General features: G+C 58.3%; 1 protein-coding gene across 1 annotated transcript in view; it reads right to left on the reverse strand.

The window, feature by feature from the left end:
- Window positions 1–2,285: 2,285 nt before the first annotated feature.
- Ndst1 (N-deacetylase and N-sulfotransferase 1) overlaps window positions 2,286–19,752 on the reverse strand; it is a 38,677-nt gene continuing 21,210 nt past the window's right edge. The window contains 4 exon segments of the mRNA XM_048331616.1: window positions 2,286–2,547; window positions 3,681–3,745; window positions 11,106–12,267; window positions 12,335–12,448. Of these exon segments, the coding sequence (XP_048187573.1) occupies window positions 2,286–2,547; window positions 3,681–3,745; window positions 11,106–12,267; window positions 12,335–12,448 (1,603 nt within the window).

Below are 19,752 nucleotides of genomic sequence, written 5' to 3' on the forward strand. Positions count from 1 at the left end.
TACCACTTGAGCCACACCTCCATTTCCAGCTTTTTGCTGGGTAATTGGAGATAAGAGTCTCACAGACTTTCTTGCAGAGTGTCTTCAAAGTGCAATCCTCAGATTTCAGCCTCCTGAGAATCTAGAATCTAGGATGAGAATCTCGTGTGCGTCACTGGTGCCCGGCTTGCCGACCAGCCCACGTGTCCCATTTGTCCCGTTGTCTCATTGCAGAGCCAGACGCTGCCAAAGCCAGCAGCACCATCCCACCACCACGGGTGCTTGGTCAGCTGCGAGCTGCCTTCCCTGCCGTGCACGCTGCCTGTTTCCCTCTGGTGGAAGATGCCGCCTCCGAACCCTGCCCGCCATAGACACCCGCCAGCGCTAGCCAGTCGGAACTCACGTTTTATCCACAGCAAGAAGGCTAAGCCTCTCACAGCACGTAACACAGAGCGAAGGCTCAGAAATGGCTGCCACAGAGCAAATCAGGAACTGAACAGCACACCCGACCCATGCTTCCAGGGCTCCCCCTACAACACCAGCAGACTGGGCGCCCAGGAAGGGCCTGCCCGCCCTGTGTGGGTTCTGTCCCAGCCTGGCTCCCAGAATGTCCCGGTCAAGTCAGGGTCACTCAGCCCTCATCCCGAGACACGGCTCCAAGGACTGGGTCTCTTCTCGCCATTGGAGCCACCAGCAGAGCTGGCAACTGTCAAGGACGGCCCTGGCCCGGGGGACGGGGAGGGGGCCTCCCAGTGAGACGCAGCCCAGGGAAGAACTTCCCACCCCCAGAGACTCAGGGGGGAGGGAGGAGACTTGGGACTTGAGATTCCTCCTCCTCTTCTCCTTATGCTGGGGGAGGCCAAAGCAGTAGAAAGGTCGCCCCCAATCCTTTTCCGGCCTGAGAGGGGCGGGTTGGGGCAATCTCTTCAACACAAGCCGCCTGTCTTCCCGGAGCAAGGTCAGCCTGGGGCGGCCGGCTTCTCCATGGAGCTTTTCGGAAGGACCTTCCTGCCTCCAAACCATGCCACTGAATCAGAAAAGGCCTTCTCAACCTTATTTTCGGTAGTGTAGGGATAGCCCGTGGACACTTCCCGTCTCTTAGCACCAAGAGAAGCATTCCTTTAAAAGCTTGCTTTCATCCATCAAGAGTAAAGTGGTCAGAGTTAGCAAACAAAAATATAGATGCCCTGTGAAATTAGAATTTTAGGTAAATATTTTTGTTCTTCTAAGTATAGCCTAAGTATGCAATGTTTGGGGTGCAGTTACACTAAAAATTGTTTCTTGTTACTGATCATCACGTTTCCCTGGGCATCTTTTCATGTATCTAGCGAATCCAATGGGAAAGTCTTGGTGGGGGCGGGGGCTGGATGGTCTTTAGCCAGGTGCACCCATTTGTTAATGTTCTCCTCAGTCCTGGAGAGCAGGAATCCCAAGCAGCTAAGTAAAATTTAACATTGTTCCATTTTTGTTGCATTTTACTTGTATGGTTACTAGGCTGAAGAAGTACTACCAGGCTTCCATTTACAGTAGCAATACAAGTTCCTTTGGAAATAAGTGTGTTCAAGATGTTTCAAATGATTCCATTTGGAGAGAAAACGTTCTTGTCCTGGGTGTTATCTCCAGAGACATGACACACCAAAAAAAAAGCCCAAGGAAAGCTGGGCAGGTAGAGCCCAAAGGCCAAGGCCTGGGCTGTCCCTCGGGCGGCCGTCTGGGCGGGGGTCCCTTCTTCGGTCCTAGTCCCCTGACCCCACGTAGCGGGCACGCAGTCTCCGGGCCTGGCAGGACGGCAGGAAATGCCGGACGCCGGGTTGCAGGCGCAGCAACGGCAGGAGCATGGTCTCAGCCCGTTCCCCGTCCCCCAGCTCCCTGGAGACCCTTTCTGCAAAACAGCCTCCCCGGCCCGGGCTCGACTTCAGAGAGGCTGTTTCTGAGGAGGCCGCCGCCAGGGACTTCTCCATGTGTTTTCAAGTAAAATCGAAGCCCTTTCTGCTTTGCCAGGAAACCATCCCCCCTCCCCTCCAGTCTGGCTGCCTCCCAGAGATGGGGCTGCAAGGCCTCACCCCTCAGGTTCCCGTCCCCTTGCCGGGCCCTCCTCCCGCCCAGGGCCTGACCCACCCTGTGCCCAGGAGGGGCCTTGGGATTACAGGCAGGAGATCGGGGCGGGGCGGGGGGGGGGGCTGAGGGGCTCATTCTCGGATTGCGTGGAAGCCCTGGTCCCTCCTGGGAGGTGCATTCGCGAGGCGCACAGCCGCGCCCCTTCGCTCTTTTTTTTTTTTTTAATCATCATCAACAGTACCGATGCGTTAGGCAGGCGAGGTGGCCACATCTGAAATCCCAGCTCCTCCGAAGCCTGAGACCCGAGGGCTGGGGGTTGAAGCCAGCTGGGGCAGGAAAGTCCAGCGAGATTCTTCTCCCCAGTTAACCACGAACAAGCCACTCACCGGCGCGCCACGCTTACGAGCCCTGATTTCACTCCCGGACCTCTTCAGATGCGGACACCGCCATGCTTTCTTCGGGAGACACAGGTTGAGAAGCGAGCTGTGTCCGGGACTTACGTCAAGTTGCCTAGAGTCGCACAAGGGCCAGAGCCCAGGATTAGGCAGGGTGACTCCAGACACCCCCACCCGGCCCCCACCCTCGGCTGCGCCGCTCAGTTCCAGAAACTCAAGCAGAACAAAGACTGCAGGCTCAGTGTGGTCCGGGAGGATGGCGCCCCACCAGCCTCCCCTGTGGCCAGGGGCGGCCCTGCTCTCTCTGGGCCTATCCTAGGCGCTTTGCAGGGCTCCATCACTGGGTCTTTCCCCTTGGCCAGGCTCTGATGATCCCTCCACACACACACACACACACACACACACACACACACACACACACACCCGAGCCTGCAGTCCTGGCTGCAGTGAGGGGGGGGCGGGGGTCACCTATCAGGTAGAGGCCTGGGGACCCCCCAGGCCTCCATCCCCGGTCCTCAGCAGAGATATGTCTCCACAGGGCAGGGGCAGAGGCAGACCCCGGCCAGACATCAAAGGGCCCGTGCGGCTGGCGCTTTGAAGGGAGCCGCGTGGAGTAATGGGAAACAGGAGGACGACACCGAGGCCTGGAAGGAGGAGGAGGAGACCCTCCCGGCAGCCTTCCGTGCGGGCTTTGGCTGAACCCAGCCGCGCGCACCGCTGCCCATCCTCTCCCCGCTAGGTGGTTCGCAGCCGCTTCGGGGAGAGCGGGGTCCTCTCGTGACCAAGAAAACAGGGGCCTCTTCTACGCGCAAAGAAACCTAGCCACCGGGACGCCCTGGCCCGGACTCAAGAAGGAACTCAGAATGAGCTCCTTTGAAGATGCTCGCCCTGGAAACTATGCCTGACGGGCAGACGGCAGCCTCCCCACACCGCCCATCGCGGGGGGGGGGGAGTGAGGCTGTGCGGCTCATCACCCAGTAGCTGCTTCCCCACCCCCTGCCAAGTGAATCAGAAGCCATTATCCAGAGCCCGCAGGTGACAACTGGGTGCTGTCTACTGAATGGGGGGCACACTCCCTCTGAATCCCCAGCTCTAAGAAGTTACCCAGCACACGGCGCAGACCACGCGCTCCTCAACGGGCCCACCGGGGTGGGGTCACTGCAGGGCGCAGACCACGCGCTCCTCAACGGGCCCACCGGGGTGGGGTTACTGCAGGGGCGCAGACCACGCGCTCCTCAACGGGCCCACCGGGGTGGGGTTACTGCAGGGGCGCAGACCACGCGCTCCTCAACGGGCCCACCGGGATGGGGACACTGCAGGGGCGCAGACCATGCGCTCCTCAACGGGCCCACCGGGATGGGGTCACTGCAGGGGCGCCCGCGGAAGCAGGCCCGGCGGTCATGCCGACGGCCACGCCGACGCCATCCGTGCGCAGGCCAGTCTCTTGGACCTTTCTGCCCAGGGTACTTCAGACTTCAGTCCTCAGATCTCAGACTTCTGAGTAGCGAGGATTACAATGACAGGCCTGCCCTGAGCGGATGCTCAGCTTTTGTAAATTAAAAAAAATGAACAGTATGAGGTTTTAAAAATTTTTTTTTATTGGTTTAGTGTCCGTAAAGGGACTTGAACTCAGGGCTTGGGCACTCTCCCAGAATTTTTCTTTTTTTTTTTAATTGAGATTAAGTAACTACATACATTTCACAGTACACATTTTAACCTTCACAATGATGAAAATCACCGTTGTACTGTACAAAGCTTATGAAGTCTATGAACGTTAACAATAAAACCATTTATTCCGGATCGGGCGGCATGTGCATTTCTTTCCTTTTGTTTAGCATCGTCGGCTCCCTCTTTCTCTCTCATTGCCTCCCTTGCATCTCCGTCCTTGAGTGGCTTAGTTCACGCTCATCACTGTCCGTTGCGATGATGGGCTCCCTGCTGTATTTTGTCACCCGCGTTCCACTCGTTCTGCACCCTCCTCCCAGCTTCCCTCAGATGCGCCCGTATATTCCATGTATGAGGTAAAGAGCCACGCACCATTTGTCTCTCTGCTCTTGGCTTATCTTGCTCAACATGACTCATTCTACTTCCATCCACTTCCCTGTGCATGCTATTCTTTTATCCTTCGAATGCCAGTGTAAAATTCCATTGTATACAGGTACCACATTGTTTGGATCCACTCATCTATTGTGGGGCATCTGGGTTGTTTCCATACCTTGGCTATTGAGAACACTGTGACATTGAACATGGACGTGCAGGTGTCCTTGTCATGTCTGGGGTCATGATGTTCAGGGTGGATGCCCAGGAGCGGTATGGCTGGGTGGTAGGGAAGCTCTGTGGTTAGTGTTTTGAGGAACCTCTGGACTTCCCAGAGTGGTTGTACGAGTTTACGTTCCCACCAGCAGCTCAGTGCAGTGGGGTTCCTCTTCCTCTGCACCCCTGCCAGCATTTGTTGTTGTCTGAATTCAGAATATAGGCCATTCTGACTGAGGTATGGTAGTATCTCAAGGTTGTTTTCATTTGCATTTCCTTTACGGCCAGGGATGGTGAGCATTTGCTCGTGTGTTTCTGTACCATTTTTATTTCTAGTTCTGAGAACTCTCTCGTTAGCTCCCTTGCTCATTTTGTGATTGGTTTATTAGATTTCGGAGACATTAGTTTCTTGGGCTCCCGGTATATGATGGATATATTAGGCCTTTGTCTGTTGCATTGCTGGTGAAGATCTTTTCCCAAATGGTTGGCTGTTTTTCTAGTTTAGTAGCTATGTCTTTAGCTGTGCAGAAATGTTTTATTTTGATGGAGTCTCATTTTTCCAGTCTCTCCTATCTGTTGTGCCCCTGGGACTTTGTTCAGGAAGTTCCTGCCTGTGCCTATAAGTTCTAGTGTCTCTCCCACTCTATCTTGCAATAGAGTCAGAGTGTTAGGTCTGATGTTGAGGTCTTTAGTCCATTTTGAGTTGATGTTAGTGCATAGTAACAGGCTGGGATCCACTTTGAGATTTCTGTATGTGGCTGCCCAGTTTTCCTGGCACCAATAGTTGAAGAGGCTCTGTTTATTCCATTGTATGTCTTTGGCTCCTTTGTCAAATATCAGCTGACTGTAAGTATGTGTTTTTATTTCTGGGTCTTCTAACCTATTCCATTGATCTTCATGTCTCTTTCTGTGCCAGTATCAGGCTGTTTTTGTTATTATGGCTCTGTAATAAAGCTTGAAATTTGGTATTGTGATACCTCCTGCACTGCTTATTTTGCCTAGAGTTGCTTTGGCTATTCTAGGTCTTTTGTTGTTCCATATGAAATTTTGTATTGCTTTTTCTATTTCAGTAAAGAATGTTATTGGGATTTTCTTGGGGATTGCATTAAATTTATATATTATTTTTTGACAATATAGCCATTTTAAAATATTGATTCTACCTATCTATGAGCATGGAAAGTCTTTCCATTTCCTGGTTTCCACTTTGATTTCTCTCTTTAGATTTTTGTAGTTTTCACTAAATAGATCCTTTTACATCTTTGATTAGGTCAATTCCTAGGTACTTTATTCTTTTTGAGGCTCTTGCAAATGGGGTTCTTTCCATGATTTCCCTTTCTGCTTGTACACTGTTGGCATAAAGAAAGGGTACTGGTTTTTGTGGGTTAATTTTGTATCCTGCTATTTGCCAACATGGTTGGTTAGCTCTAGGAGTTTTGGGGTGGAGTTTTTCAGTCCTTTAGGTATAGGATCATGTCATCTGGAAACAGGGATAGTTTAATTTCTTCTTTCTCTGTGTGGATCCCTTTAATGTCCTTTTCTTGTCCTATTTCCCTGGCTAAGAATTCCAGAACTATATTGCATAGGAGTGAAGAGAGTGGGCCTCCTTGTCTTGTTCCTGATTTTAGGGGAAATGTGGAAAATGGCACCTACTTGTCAGACCATCAGGAGAGTAAGGGAGAGAATGCACAGGGAAAGTGTGCCGCACTTACACGCTCCTCGCGCCATGTTGGAACAGCTCTGGACTCGGCATCTCCCATCAGCTAGGATCTGAAAGGCAGCACGCAATGCTCAGACCTCTGGCTTCCCAGACAAAACCCTGCCCAGGCACAAGGAGACTTAACTCTGCCCTGCCCTTCGGCCCTCCTGTGTCTGCAAGGAAGCCTCTCCTTTCTGAGCCTCGGGATAAGCTACCAGATCTCAGAGGATGGAAGCCCAGCTCTGCTCCCCCCACCCCGGCCCCAGTGCCAACCCAGGGCCAGGCGCACTGTCAGGCAGGTCCTCGGGGCTGGCTTGAGGGGCCAGGGGGGAGAGAGAAGGCAGAGGCCTGGAGGGTCGAGAACTCAGTGACTCAGAATGGGTTTGGCCGCTGCCCCTTCCAGTTAAAAAGCCCTGTTTTGGGAACAACTGTGTCTACCCAAGGAGCTAAGAGGATGGTTTATAGCCGGAACCTGGACAAGCCAGGTCTGTGGGACTGTGGACCAAGGGCGAGGCGAGGCAGAGGGTTTCTGTGGTGAGCCTCCGACTCAGCCCGCAGGCAGGGAGGGGGGCAGGGCACGGGGTGTCTGCAAGGGGCAGAGGGCAGGCCGGGTCCGGGCAGGGCTCCTCGACTCAGTGTATCTGTGACCCCAGGCAAGTAACGTCACCTCCTGATGGAAACAGTGGAATGACCAAACAACGCCTCAGAAGGGCCTGGCACTTCGTGAATACTCAGTGAATCAGCGAGCGTGTCATTAGTGGCACTGTTCTATTATTAGTGTGTGTAGACGCATATGTGTATATGTATGTGTGGGGGGGATATGTGTATGTGGATATGTGTGCACGTGTATGTGTGTACATGTATTGTGCATGTATGTATGTGTATGTGTGCATAATAGACACTGCAGGAGTCGCAGAGCAGCTGGGTTTGTGTGTGTGTGCATGTGTGTGTGTGTGTGTGTGTGTGTGTGTAGCAGACACTGCAGGAGCCGCAGAGCAGCTGGGTTTGTATGTGTGTGCATGCGTGTGTGTGTGTGTAGCAGACACTGCAGGAGCCGCAGAGCAGCTGGGTTTGTATGTGTGTGCATGCGTGTGTGTGTGTGGTGTGTAGCAGACACTGCAGGAGCCGCAGAGCAGCTGGGTTTGTATGTGTGTGCATGCGTGTGTGTGTGTGTGTGTAGCAGACACTGCAGGAGTCGCAGAGCAGCTGGGTTTGTGTGTGTGTGTGCATGCGTGTGTGTGTGTGTGTGTAGCAGACACTGCAGGAGTCGCAGAGCAGCTGGGTTTGTGTGTGTGTGCATGCGTGTGTGTGTGTGTGTGTAGCAGACACTGCAGGAGCCGCAGAGCAGCTGGGTTTGTATGTGTGTGCATGTGTGTGCATGCGTGTGTGTGTAGCAGACACTGCAGGAGCCGCAGAGCAGCTGGGTTTGTGTGTGTGTGTGCATGCGTGTGTGTGTGTGTGTGTAGCGCACACTGCAGGAGCCGCAGAGCAGCTGGGCTTGTATACAGGGAGCGTGTGTACGATTGGATGTCAGTGGGGTCGCTGGCTCCATGCAGCTGGCTGCGGGCTTGGCTTCCCCCTCATGGTGGGGCCCCTCCCCCAGCCTCCCACGAGGGCCACCCCTTGCGCGGCCTTGTCACATGGCCTTTCTCCAAGGAGGAGAGTGGGGGTCTCCTTTAGCTGCCGGCTGTCACTCTCCCCGGGTCTCCCCACGTCTGAGCCTGGGCAAACGCACATGACGGGGCGCTGTCACGGTGCGCCACGCTCCCTCCCGCCAGGCGGGGGGGGCAGAGGAGGGGGACATCGAGACTGCCCCCCAGTGTCCCCCATCCAAGGCGGAGGACGCGGCCCTCACCTGGCCGCCGCGGAGGGGCTCGCACTGGGTTCACACAGAACGCCAATGGCGGCATCCGGCGGGACAGGGTGAGCGGAACCCACGGTCCCCGGGGGGCGCGGAGGAATGGGAGCCACCTGAGCCCAGCTGGGAGGAGGCGCTGGGGAGGCCCAGCATCTGGGAGGCTGCTCCTCCCCACCCCCACGCTCCTCCCCAGGGGCCAGGAACATCTGGCTACTGGCCCCACTCCAGGAGGGGTGAGCGAGGGGCCCCCCTCCTGCCAGGCCCGAGGCTGCAGGGCTGCCACGCCTCCCCGCACACCCCCCGCCCCCCCCCCCCCCCCCCCGCCGCAGACATTCCTGCGTAATGGAGCCTCCTTTCCTGTTCGTTTATTACCAGCCCACAGGGCTCCGCCAAGCCCCGTCTGCAGACTCGAGCCCCAACCCGACCTCTTCCGGAAGAAGGCGTCACCCTCCAGGGCTGGGGAGGGGCATACGAGACCCCCAGACCCTAAAGCTCCAGGACCCTCAAGGCCCCTGGCCCCGTGAGGGCTCTGGCCTGTAGACATGCCCCAGGCCCTGCCCCACTGGCCATGCCCCAGGCCCTGGCCCCGTGAGGGCGTCATAGAAGGCGATTTCTGCGTCTAGGCTCACGAGCAGAGCTCTCTCTTTGTGTTAACAAATGAGAAAACTTGATCTCTATGTGAAGCCATCGGCTCAGTCACACCGAGGCAGAATCAAAGTTTTCCTGATCCCAGACCCAAGTTCTTTCCTTGCTCCTCTGTCTTATTTATTTAAAAGGTTGTTCTTATGGAATGGTCTTGGCCCCGTGATTGACAATCTGTTGCCCAGGATTTGTTTCTGGACTCGCAATTGACCTATAGATCTAGCCTTGTTCTACTACCACACTGTTTTGAATACTATTACTTGGTAGTAAGTTTTGAAATCTGGGAGTGAGTCCTTCTACTTGAATCTTCCTTTTCAGGATTGTTTTTGCGATTCTGGATCTCTTGGAATTCCACCTGAATTTTAAAATCAGCTGGCCGGTTTGAACAAAGAAATCATCTGGAATTTTGATAGGGATTGTGTCAACTCTAGACCAGTGTCAGGAGTACTTGAATGTTAACTACGCTAACGTATCTCTTCCAGTTCATGAATATATGATGTTTTTCCACTTATTTAAATCTTTTCACTTCTTTCTACAGCTGTAATTTTCTGAGTTCTAAATCTTTTGTTAAATTTCTGTGTATTTTATTCTTTTTGCTATTGTGAATAATGTTTTTCTTAATTTAATCATGGATTGTTCACTATGTAAGTATAAAAAAAATACATTGATCCTGGACCCTGCAATCTTGCTGAATTTTTTAATAGTTATGTAGGGGTTACTCAGGGCTTTTTATATGTAAGATCGTGTCATCTGTGAGTAGAGTTTAGCTACTTCCTTTTCAACTTGAATGGTTTTCCTTCTTCTTGCCTAATGGCCCTGAGTAGATCCCCGGCACAATGCTGAGTAGAAGAAACTCGAGTGAACACCCTCTCGCACTGGTGGCTCACGCCTGTAATCCCAGCTACTCAGGAGGCTGAGATCTGAGGATAGACGCTCAAAGCCAGCCTGAGACTCCTATCTCCAGTGAACCACCAGAAAGACTGGAAGTGGAGCTGTGTGGCCCAAGTGGTAGGGCACTAGCCTTGAGCAGAAAAGCTCAGGGACAGCGCCCTGGGCCCTGGGTTCAAGTCCCATGAATATCAACAACAACACAAAGAGCAGGCAGCCTTGTCTGCAGGCCCCTCATCCCTCCCGTGAGTGTGGGTGGCATGGGTGTGGCTGTGTGCGTGTGTGCACGCGCGCGCGTGTGTGGCCTGTGCCAATAATGAGGCTTGAACTCAGGTCTCTGAACTTCCCTTCGGCTTCTTCTCTCAAGGCCGGCACCCCACCCCCCGGGTCACCCCTCCATTTCCGGCGTTTTCTCGGTGAATTGGAGCCGAGAGTCTTGTGGACTTGTTGAACCTCAATCCCTCTGAGTAGTTAGGGTTACGGGCATGAGCCACCCGGGTCCCCTCTCCTCTCACGTTCTTCTGCTTCCCTTCCTTCTTCCTCCCGCCCGTGAGAGGGGGGGAAGAGAGGAGGAGCAAGGACAAGTGGCAACAGGAGGGAAAACAACGAGAAAGAAGGAAGTCAGTCTCTTTATCGGACACCTGCAAAGCTCAGGAACTGTGAGGACGGTGGCCACGTTGCGGGTGGCACGGGGAGTTTGAATTCAGAGCCTCACGCTTGCTAGGCTGGCACCGTACCGCGTGGCCCCGGCCTCCCCTTGCTGTGGCTGGCGTGAGCCCCGCACCCTGTGAGCCTCCCTCGGAGGCCTGAAGGGATTGGGAGTGAAGGGCTTAGGGCTGAGCAGATTTCAGCTCCCACACAGACAGACAGACAGACGCGCCTCCTCCTCACACGCAGCCCTGGGGGCAGCGCCTGCCCTTCCCAGAGAGCCTGCCAGGAACCGGGAAGGGCCTCGTCTCCCTGGCCTCAGTCTAGCTCCAGAGCTCCCCAGCCTGGAAGGCCTTCGGGTCAGCCCCCCCTCCGCAGCCCCCCCCCCCGCGTCCTCGCCCGGCTCGGCCTGGCTTCCGGAGCCCCCACCCCTTGGCCGGCCCCACCACACATGGTTTTCATCAGCAGCCGCCTGGATGAATGGTGCCTTGTGCGAGCACCCCAGGGCTCACCTCCGCGGCACGGCGGATGGGGGGGGGGCAGGCCAGGAGGGGGTGTGAGGCAAGGTGGGGGGCGGCAGGGCGGGGACCGCGCAGCACGGTGGCCAGGAGGCAGGGCCTGGGGTCAGACAGATGGGGGCGGGGCCTGGCCCGGCCACCCACAGGCCCAGCCGCGCAGCTGGCCACACCCTGGAGTCTGGGCCGCGCCCTGGGCACACAGGGCGACAAGCGGGCTCCCCAGGGGACGGAGGCCCCGGGCACACGGTGTGTTGGAGCCATCGGAGTCCAGCCCACGGGGACGGAGGCCCCGGGCACACGGTGTGCGCATCGGAGTCCAGCCCACTGGGGACGGAGGCCCCGGGCACACGGTGTGACCATCGGAGTCCAGCCCACTGGGGACGGAGGCCCCGGGCACACGGTGTGACCATCGGAGTCCAGCCCACTGGGGACGGAGGCCCCGGGCACACGGTGTGGACCATCGGAGTCCAGCCCACTGGGGACGGAGGCCCCGGGCACACGGTGTGACCATCGGAGTCCAGCCCACTGGGGACGGAGGCCCCGGGCACACGGTGTGACCATCGGAGTCCAGCCCACTGGGGACGGAGGCCCCGGGCACACGGTGTGAGCACCTCGGAGTCCAGCCCACTGGGGACGGAGGCCCCGGGCACACGGTGTGACCATCGGAGTCCAGCCCACCGGGGACGGAGGCCCCGGGCACACGGTGTGCGCATCGGAGTCCAGCCCACTGGGGACGGAGGCCCCGGGCACACGGTGTGGACCATCGGAGTCCAGCCCACTGGGGACGGAGGCCCCGGGCACACGGTGGTGAGCACCTGAGTCCAGCCCACTGGGGACGGAGGCCCCGGGCACACGGTGTGACCATCGGAAGTCCCAGCCCACTGGGGACGGAGGCCCCCGGGCACACGGTGTGAGCACCTGAGTCCCAGCCCACTGGGGACGGAGGAGACCCCACTCCGGGCACACGGTGTGACCATCGGAGTCCAGCCCACCGGGGACGGAGGCCCCGGGCACACGGTGTGCGCATCGGGAGTCCAGCCCACTGGGGACGGAGGGCCCCGGGCACACGGTGTGACCATCGGAGTCCAGCCCACTGGGGACGGAGGCCCCGGGCACACGGTGTGAGCACCTGAGTCCAGCCCCACTGGGGACGGAGGCCCCGGGCACACGGTGTGACCATCGGAGTCCAGCCCACTGGGGGACGGAGGCCCCGGGCACACGGTGTGACCATCGGAGTCCAGCCCACTGGGGATGGAGGGCCCCGGGCACACGGTGTGCGCATCGGAGTCCAGCCCACTGGGGACGGAGGCCCCGGGCACACGGTGTGACCATCTGAGTCCGGGGGCACACGGTGTGACCATCTGAGTCCAGCCCGGCCTGCCCGGAGCTGGGGACTCACCGACGGGGTTTGCTGAGAGGCAGGAGGCCCGGTGGTGTGCGGGGCCCCGCGTCCTGCGCTTCCCTGGGCCGTGCCTGGGCCTCCGCCGGCCCCTGCTGTCCCTGGGAGCCGCACCTGAGTGCCAGGGAGACGGGGGAGGGGGGGGGGGGCGGCCGTCTCCTCCCCGGGACCTCCGCCTGGCCGCGTGGGCTCCCGCTGCCCCTCCTCCTCTGTTCACGGCCAGTCCGCCGCCACGGCCCGGGCACAGGTCAGAAAGGGAAGCCGGCAGCCGGGGGCCTGCACGGCGGGGGGGGCCACGCGAGGCGCCTGAGCCCGCCAGCCTGCCACGGGAGCGACGGCGGGAGCACCATGGCCACCCCAGGGGCCCACAGGAGGGGGCCCTCCAGCCCCCCCTCCCCGCCCCGCGTGTCCTTCTCGGGGAGGGGAAGGGACCCGAGCTCCCGGGCGCAGGGCGGGCGGGGAGCGGACACCGTCCAGGGGGCGCAGGCCTCGCCCCCTCTGTCCTCACCCGGGGGCCCGAGGGGCAGGGGCAGCTGCTGACCCGCTGGTGTGCGGGGCCTGACGCGGGCCTTGACCTCGGGGGCCCGACGCCCCCGCTCGGCTCTTCCAGGCGAGGCCGGGGCTCCGCCGTGGGACTCCCGCCTCTGGTCGCGGTTTGGGAGGCGAGTCTCTCAGCTCCGTCTGTCCAGGCTGGCTTCGATCCTCCGGGGACCGCTGGCTTCCTGCTCCCGCGTGGGGTCCCCACGGGCCTGCACTCAGCTAGAGCAGACCCCCGCCCCCCCCGCGGCTTGCCCCCCTCCCCCCGCCAGGGCACTTGTGGAAGCGGAGCTCTGGGGAGGCCGGGAGCTCCTCCACACTGAGACTCCATCTCTGCAGAGGCAGGGATGGGCCCGGCTGGGCGGTGCGGGGGACCTGTGCTGTGTTACCCCAAATGCCAGAAAGAGCAGCGGGCTGCGCTGGCCCGGGGCCGGGGGAGGAGGAGGTCGCCCTGGCTCCTGCCGCTAGGTCTAGCGGGCCTGAGAGAGCCACAGGGCACGGCAGTCCCGTGGATAACCGCGGGTGCGCTCGAGGAGCCGGGCCACAAGAACGCTCACAGGCCTTTGTTTACGGTACTAAGAGCTCGACGGGATCCCACCGTCGCCAGCTGCGGTGCGGTCCATGAAGCAGGGTATTGCATGACACCGGAGATGGTCACCGTGTAGCTAATGTGGGGGGGGGGGGGGGGAGAAGCTGCCACGCAGCTCTGGAAGGGAGGCAGAGGGGTGGGGGTGGGGCTTCGGAGTGGAAGGCCACGCCAGCAACTCCAAGAAACCCATCAAATCCAAAAGCTTGCCAAGGCACCCCTGTACAATGAGGGGACCACTGTGCCTGTTGATGTCCAAGCCCCCTTACCATGCCAAGTGCAAGCAGCACTTAGCTTCCGTCACCCCGTGCTCCCCCTCCCTTAGGCTGGCTTGTGTGTATTTTTGGACAAGACGCGGTGAATGTGTATGACTTGGATTCCTTTTCAAAATCAAAAGCCAACGTAGGCCAGGCCCGGCGGCCACATTGTGATCTCGCGCGTGGGAAGGTGAGGCGGGAGGGTCAATCGTGGGAGGCTAGCTGGGGCACCGGGGGCTCACACCTACAATCCTAGCTAAGATCTGAGAATCCCAGCGCCAGCTGCCCGTCCAGCTGCAACTCGCTGGAAATGGAAACCTGGCTCGCGTGGAGGGAGACTCCCCGGTGGACGAGTTCGTGGCCGGTTTATGACGGGTGGCAGTGACTCCAGCTGTGCAGAGGGTCTGGCCACGGGCCGGGCTGGACAGGCAGGCACACAGTCCTCATGGTTGGGGATTCATCTTGGCCTTAAGGGGGGAAGGGCGAGGAGAGCGCTCCCGAGAGGCCGCCCTTCCCCCAGCCCTGGGGGCAGTGTGGAAGTGAGCCACACCTATCTCCTTCTGGGTCCGAACCAGAAGAGGTAGCTTTGAGACCATCCCCCATCTTGCGGTCAGCGAGCGCGTGCGCTCCCCTTTCCTGCGCTTTGCCCAGAGGGGCGGGTACTATGGGAAGTGACGTTAGCCCGTGAGGGAGGTCCTTGGGAGCTGCTCTTGGACGGACAAGCTCGCCAGCCTATCGCCAGCTCCTGCTCAATCTCATCATCATCACTATATTACTGTGAGCCCCTCCCGATTAAATCGGATTGCTCTCCGAAGCGTCTCCGAGATCCGTGTGCGCCTGGCTTCCTTGGCGGGTAAGGAGGGAGGAAAAGGGGATCTCGTTCGGAGCCGCGTGCACCTTAGGCTAGCCCGTGTCCCTTCGCTCCACCTTGGCCACCCGCGGGGTCGGGCGCCCAGGGGAGAGGGTGGAAAGGGGAGCACTGGTAAGGAGTAAGCTTAGCATCCCTGCACCAGGGGAGGTGAATCTAGCCCGGCATTCATTATATGTGTATCATTTTATTTACCTATTTATTTTTAATCTTTTTGTTACTCCACCAAGGCTTGGACTCAGGGCAGCTTGCTCTTGCTCAGCATTTCCCCTAACAGCTGGAGCTCTACTACTTGAGCCATGCCTCCAATTCAGCTTTTTGGCTGTTTAATTGGAGATGAGTCTCATGGACTTTTTGACCTGGGCTAGCTTTGAACCACAATTCTCAGATCTCAGCTTTCTCAGTAGCTAGGATTACAGGCATGAGCCACTGGCCTAGCTAGAACACGATTTAAGAGCATGTAAAGATATTCCCAATCTACTGACACGAGAAGGAGGTTCGCGGTTGGGCCACAGCGATGCACACCTGTAACTCCAGCACGTGTGAGGCTGAGGCAGGAGGACGATGAGTCTCAAAACTAAAATAAAGGGAAATAAAAGCCAAAGGACATTCGCAAACAATGGTGTCTGAATAGAAACAAGAGGTTTTCTTCTTCTTTTCCTTGTTTTGTTCGTGTAGTCTGGTCTTTGGGCAGGCGAGGTGGAGCAGGGGCCCGGAGGGACACGGGGTGGGTGGACGGGCAGGGGAGGGTGGAGCACGGAGGGACACGGGGTGGGCGGACGGGCAGGCGAGGTGGAGCACAGGCGCGGAGGGACACGGGGTGGGCGGATGGGCAGGCGAGGTGGAGGCACGGAGGGACACGGGGTGGGCGGACGGGCAGGCGAGGTGGAGCACGGAGGGACACGGGGTGGCGGATGGGCAGGCGAGGTGGAGCACGGAGGGACACGGGGTGGGCGGACGGCAGGCGAGGTGGAGCACGGAGGGACACGGGGTGGGCGGACGGGCAGGCGAGGTGGAGCGCGGAGGGACACGGGGTGGGTGGACGGGCAGGCGAGGTGGAGCCCGGAGGGACACGGGGTGGGCGGACGGGCAGGGGAGGTGGAGCACGGAGGGGACACGGGGTGGGCGGACGGGGCAGGGGGAGGTGGAGCACGGAGGGACACGGGGTGGGCGGGACGCAGCAGTGGGACTCCTAGGCACTAATGAACGTGAACGCTACGACACAGGGGTAGGAACGGGAGGGGAAACCTGGGAGAGAGCGAGGGGGGGGGGTGACACCGTCCAAGAAACGCGCTCTTTACCCGACTTACCTAACCGGAACCCCGCTATACATCACCTTCATTATAACCATAAACATAATTCTAACAGTCTGTGTGTTCTCCTTTTCACAAAACAATGCTGCAGACGAGAGGGGTGAAGAGGGGCTGTGTCTAGGTGGTGGAATATTGACATTTATGCTTTCCTACTTGTCTCTATATTCTAAATTTTCCATAATGGTATTTGTAAGTAGATAGACAGACATACATAGATAATGAATGGATAGACAGCAAGATAGGTATAGACAGATAGATGATAGGGAAGGTAGATGATAAGTGATAGATTGATAACAGGCAACAGATACATTTGGCCTATTTTTGCCTCTACTAAGTGCCACGGGCACACAGAATATATTTTTACACTTCCTCTTGCCTCTCCCGGGTTTCTGTTTTCTCACCCGATCCTAGCGTGTGGCATCCTGCTGTTTTTTTCCCGCCTCCCTGGGAAAGGCTGAATGTTGAAAGGAGGGCGAGGCAGAGCCTGGCCAGGGCCCAGCCGTCGCCCATCCGGCGGGGTCCCAACGTCCCAAGCTGCCTCCCAGGAGCGGGGGACACAGAGCAGAGCCGAAGCAGAGCCATAAACACCAGAGCAGAGACCCATAAACAGCTGGCTAAGCGACTCCAGCTGTGCCGATGGCCCTGACGGAGGGGCTGAGGGGCACCGGCGGGCCACGAGCCTCCGCGAGCAAGGGAGGCATCCAGAGGCAGAGGCGGAGGGGCAGTTAAATCTGGTGAACTCGCACCCAAGAGAGTGGGGACACGGGGCCCAGGAAGCTCAGTCACCAGAGCCCTGTGACTTGTGCACTTGGGGGACCTCAATTGACCTGTCTGTAAACTGGGGGAGAAAAGGAGCAAGCGACTAGGTGGGCCTTCTCAGCTCTATAACATTATGAATGCATAAATCTATACACTAGGCCTAAAGGCCTGTGTCTCTATATAATGTATAAATATATACTGTGTGACAATGTAAAACATATGCATAATAAAATTATCTGTAATATGACTCAGACATGTTATTGAATCTTGCTTTTTTTTTGTCAGCCGTCGGGCTTGAACTCTGGGCCTGGGTGCTGTCCCTGAGCTCTTCAGCTTAAAGCTTGAGATCTACCACTTGAGCCACAGCGCCACTGGTGGTTTTCTGGTGGTTAACTGGAGATAAGAGTCTCTCGGACTTTCCTGCCCAGGCTGCTTTGAACTGCTATCCCCAGATCTCAATCTCCTGAGTAGCTAGGATTGCAGGTGTGAGCCACTGGTGCTCGGCTGAATCATGTTCTTTAATCCTGTTTTTTATGGTTTACCTTTTTGTGCAGGTCCTAGGGCTTGAACCCAAGGCCTTGATGCTGTCCCTTAGCTTTTTTGCTCAAGGCTGGGTACACTACCCACTTGTGCCCCAACTCCACGGCCAGATTTTTGCTGGTCAACTGCTAGGATTCCAGGCATGAGCCACCAGTGCCCAGCTATGTTTTTAAATCCTATTTTGTAATAACTATCTCCTGTGATGAGAAAGGAGTCCATAAGGGGAGAATTTCCTGTAGGAAGGGAGATTATAGGGTTGTTCCAGGGGAAATGAATGGAGGAGAAATGAGATTTGAGCGAAGAGGATTTCTAAGGTTATTTGGGGAGAGTTCATTAAGAATCCTGGGCTGGGTGCTGTCAGCTCACGCCTGTGATCCTAGCTCTTCAGGCGGCCGAGACCTGAGGAACGCAGTTTGAACACAGCCTGGGCAGGGAAGTGTGTGAGACTCTTTTCTCCACCAAACTACCAAAAAAGCAAAAAGTGGCACTGTGGCTCAAGCGGTAGAGCACTAACTAGCCTTGAGCAAAAGAAGCCAGGGACAGTGCTCAGGCCCTGAGGTCAAGCCCCAGGACCTACGTGCGCGCTGCGCGCGCACACACACACACACACACACACGTACATACTGGGCTGAAATGAGCAAGACCGGTCAGCCCCAGTAGCGCCTACATGACAGAACTGTGGGGGTAACCTGGCAACACAGAGATCCTAGGCCGGTCCCAGAGGTTCTGGGTGAGAACCGCGGGGAGCCGGCTCCGGACACCAGTGCCTGACCGTTACCTGTGGGTTGGGAGGCCGGCAGTGTGGCTGGCGTGCCTGTGGGAACCTCTGGCCCGGGGTCCCCGCTGTCTGAATAGGTCGTGTGTGGTCACCCCGACTTCCCCTCCTTTGCCACGGTTGCGGTGGGACAGCCGGATGCCGCGCCGGGCGTGGGGCCTGACGGGGGCTGGGGACCCCGGAAAAGCCTGCTGTTGTGTGTGGACCTCCCACAGGACTTCTAACCGCGGGGAGCCCAGGGCCACGGATTCCCAGAGCCGGCCCGGTTACCTGACTCCCCTGGGACCCCGACTCCTCGTGTGTGCAAGGGGGAACGGCAGTAAGGATGGAGAAACGCGCTTTCCTCACCCCTTGGGGGTGACCTCTCCCACTTGCGGAGGCCCAAGCTGACTAGCCAGCGAGGGCTGGGGTGGCGGTGCCCCCTGGTGGAGACGTCGCTAACTGCACCCGGTGGAGAACCAATCCAAAGTTCAGGTTCCTTTTTCTTCCCCCACTCTCAGTTCAGCAGGAACGCGACCATGATAAGCTCTTGAACAACGTGAGTGTTACCATGATTAAGAGACTCGATCTCTCTATAAAATCTCTCTACAGTGCACATCCGTCTGGCAGGACTTGGGAGATTTGGGCCACGCGGCTTCGACGGCTCCACACTTTGGTGTGTGGACCTGCCGGAGGTGATGCGCAGATCCCCTGCCAAGGGGCCTGTGGACTGTTCCCGGCACAGCCCTGGGTTTCTCCAGGGACCAGGAGGGCTTGAAGGGCTCCGGTTCACTGAGCCCATTAGCATCACAGGACTCGAGCTGTACCCGCAGCTGGGGCTGGGTGGTCCGGGGCGGGGAGCTGAGGAGCCGGTCAGAGTCCAGATGTCTGCCTCCTCGGCTCCCACGCCAAGCGGAGCCGAGCGTGTCTGCCTTTCTGCGGCTTTCCACGCAGTCTTTCAGGAGGGGGCTCCACGGGTGCAGAGCCCTCCCTCTGACGAGGACTCGCTCCTTACCTGGCCCGGCCTCTCCTCCTAGTGCAGCCTCCAGCTCCGTGCCCACGGGCCCCCACCCCCAGGGCTCTGAGGCGGAAGGCTGGTGTGCCCCCTGACCCCGCAGCCCGCCTCACCCCGGCCCAGTGCTTCCCCAGCATCAGGACGTGCGCTCACACGCACGCCGGAGCCTCCTCTCAGCTCCTGAGTGAGCGGATGGGTGGGGGTGGGGCCCTGGCTCCCCTTGGGGAGCTTTGCAGGTGACGAGCCAGGGCCCCCTGCGGGGGAAGGCTCTGCCCTCCGCAGGAAACTCAAGTCTAGCCCTTAAGGAGTCATTATTTCACCCAAGGCGCTCCTGGACAGCAGAGCGCGGGGCATTAGGGCTCCTGCTAGGGTCCTTCTGTTCAAGCCAAGCCAGGGCCCCCAAAGTGGGGCGTGCCCTGCTGAGAGCATGCTTTTCCCTAGGGCGTGCCCAGCTGTGGTGGGGCGGTTGGTCCTTCCGGAGGGGTGAGCCCAGCTGAAGAGGGGTGTGGCCTGCTGAGGTGGGGCGTGTCCTTAGGGTGGGGCGTGTCCTGGAGGGGTGTGGCCTGCTGAGGTGGGGCGTGTCCCTTCTGAGGGGTGTGGCCTGCTGAGGTGGGGCGTGTCCTTCTGGAGGGGTGTGCCCTGCTGAGGTGGGGCATGTCCTTCTGGAGGGGTGAGGCCCAGCTGAAGAGGGGTGTGGCCTGCTGAGGTGGGGGCGTGTCCTTCTGGAGGGGTGTGGCCTGCTAAGGTGGGGCGTGTCCTTCTGGAGGGGTGTGGCCTGCTGAGGTGGGG

This window comes from Perognathus longimembris, chromosome 22, assembly GCF_023159225.1.
Source record: "Perognathus longimembris pacificus isolate PPM17 chromosome 22, ASM2315922v1, whole genome shotgun sequence".
Taxonomy (NCBI): domain Eukaryota; kingdom Metazoa; phylum Chordata; class Mammalia; order Rodentia; family Heteromyidae; genus Perognathus; species Perognathus longimembris.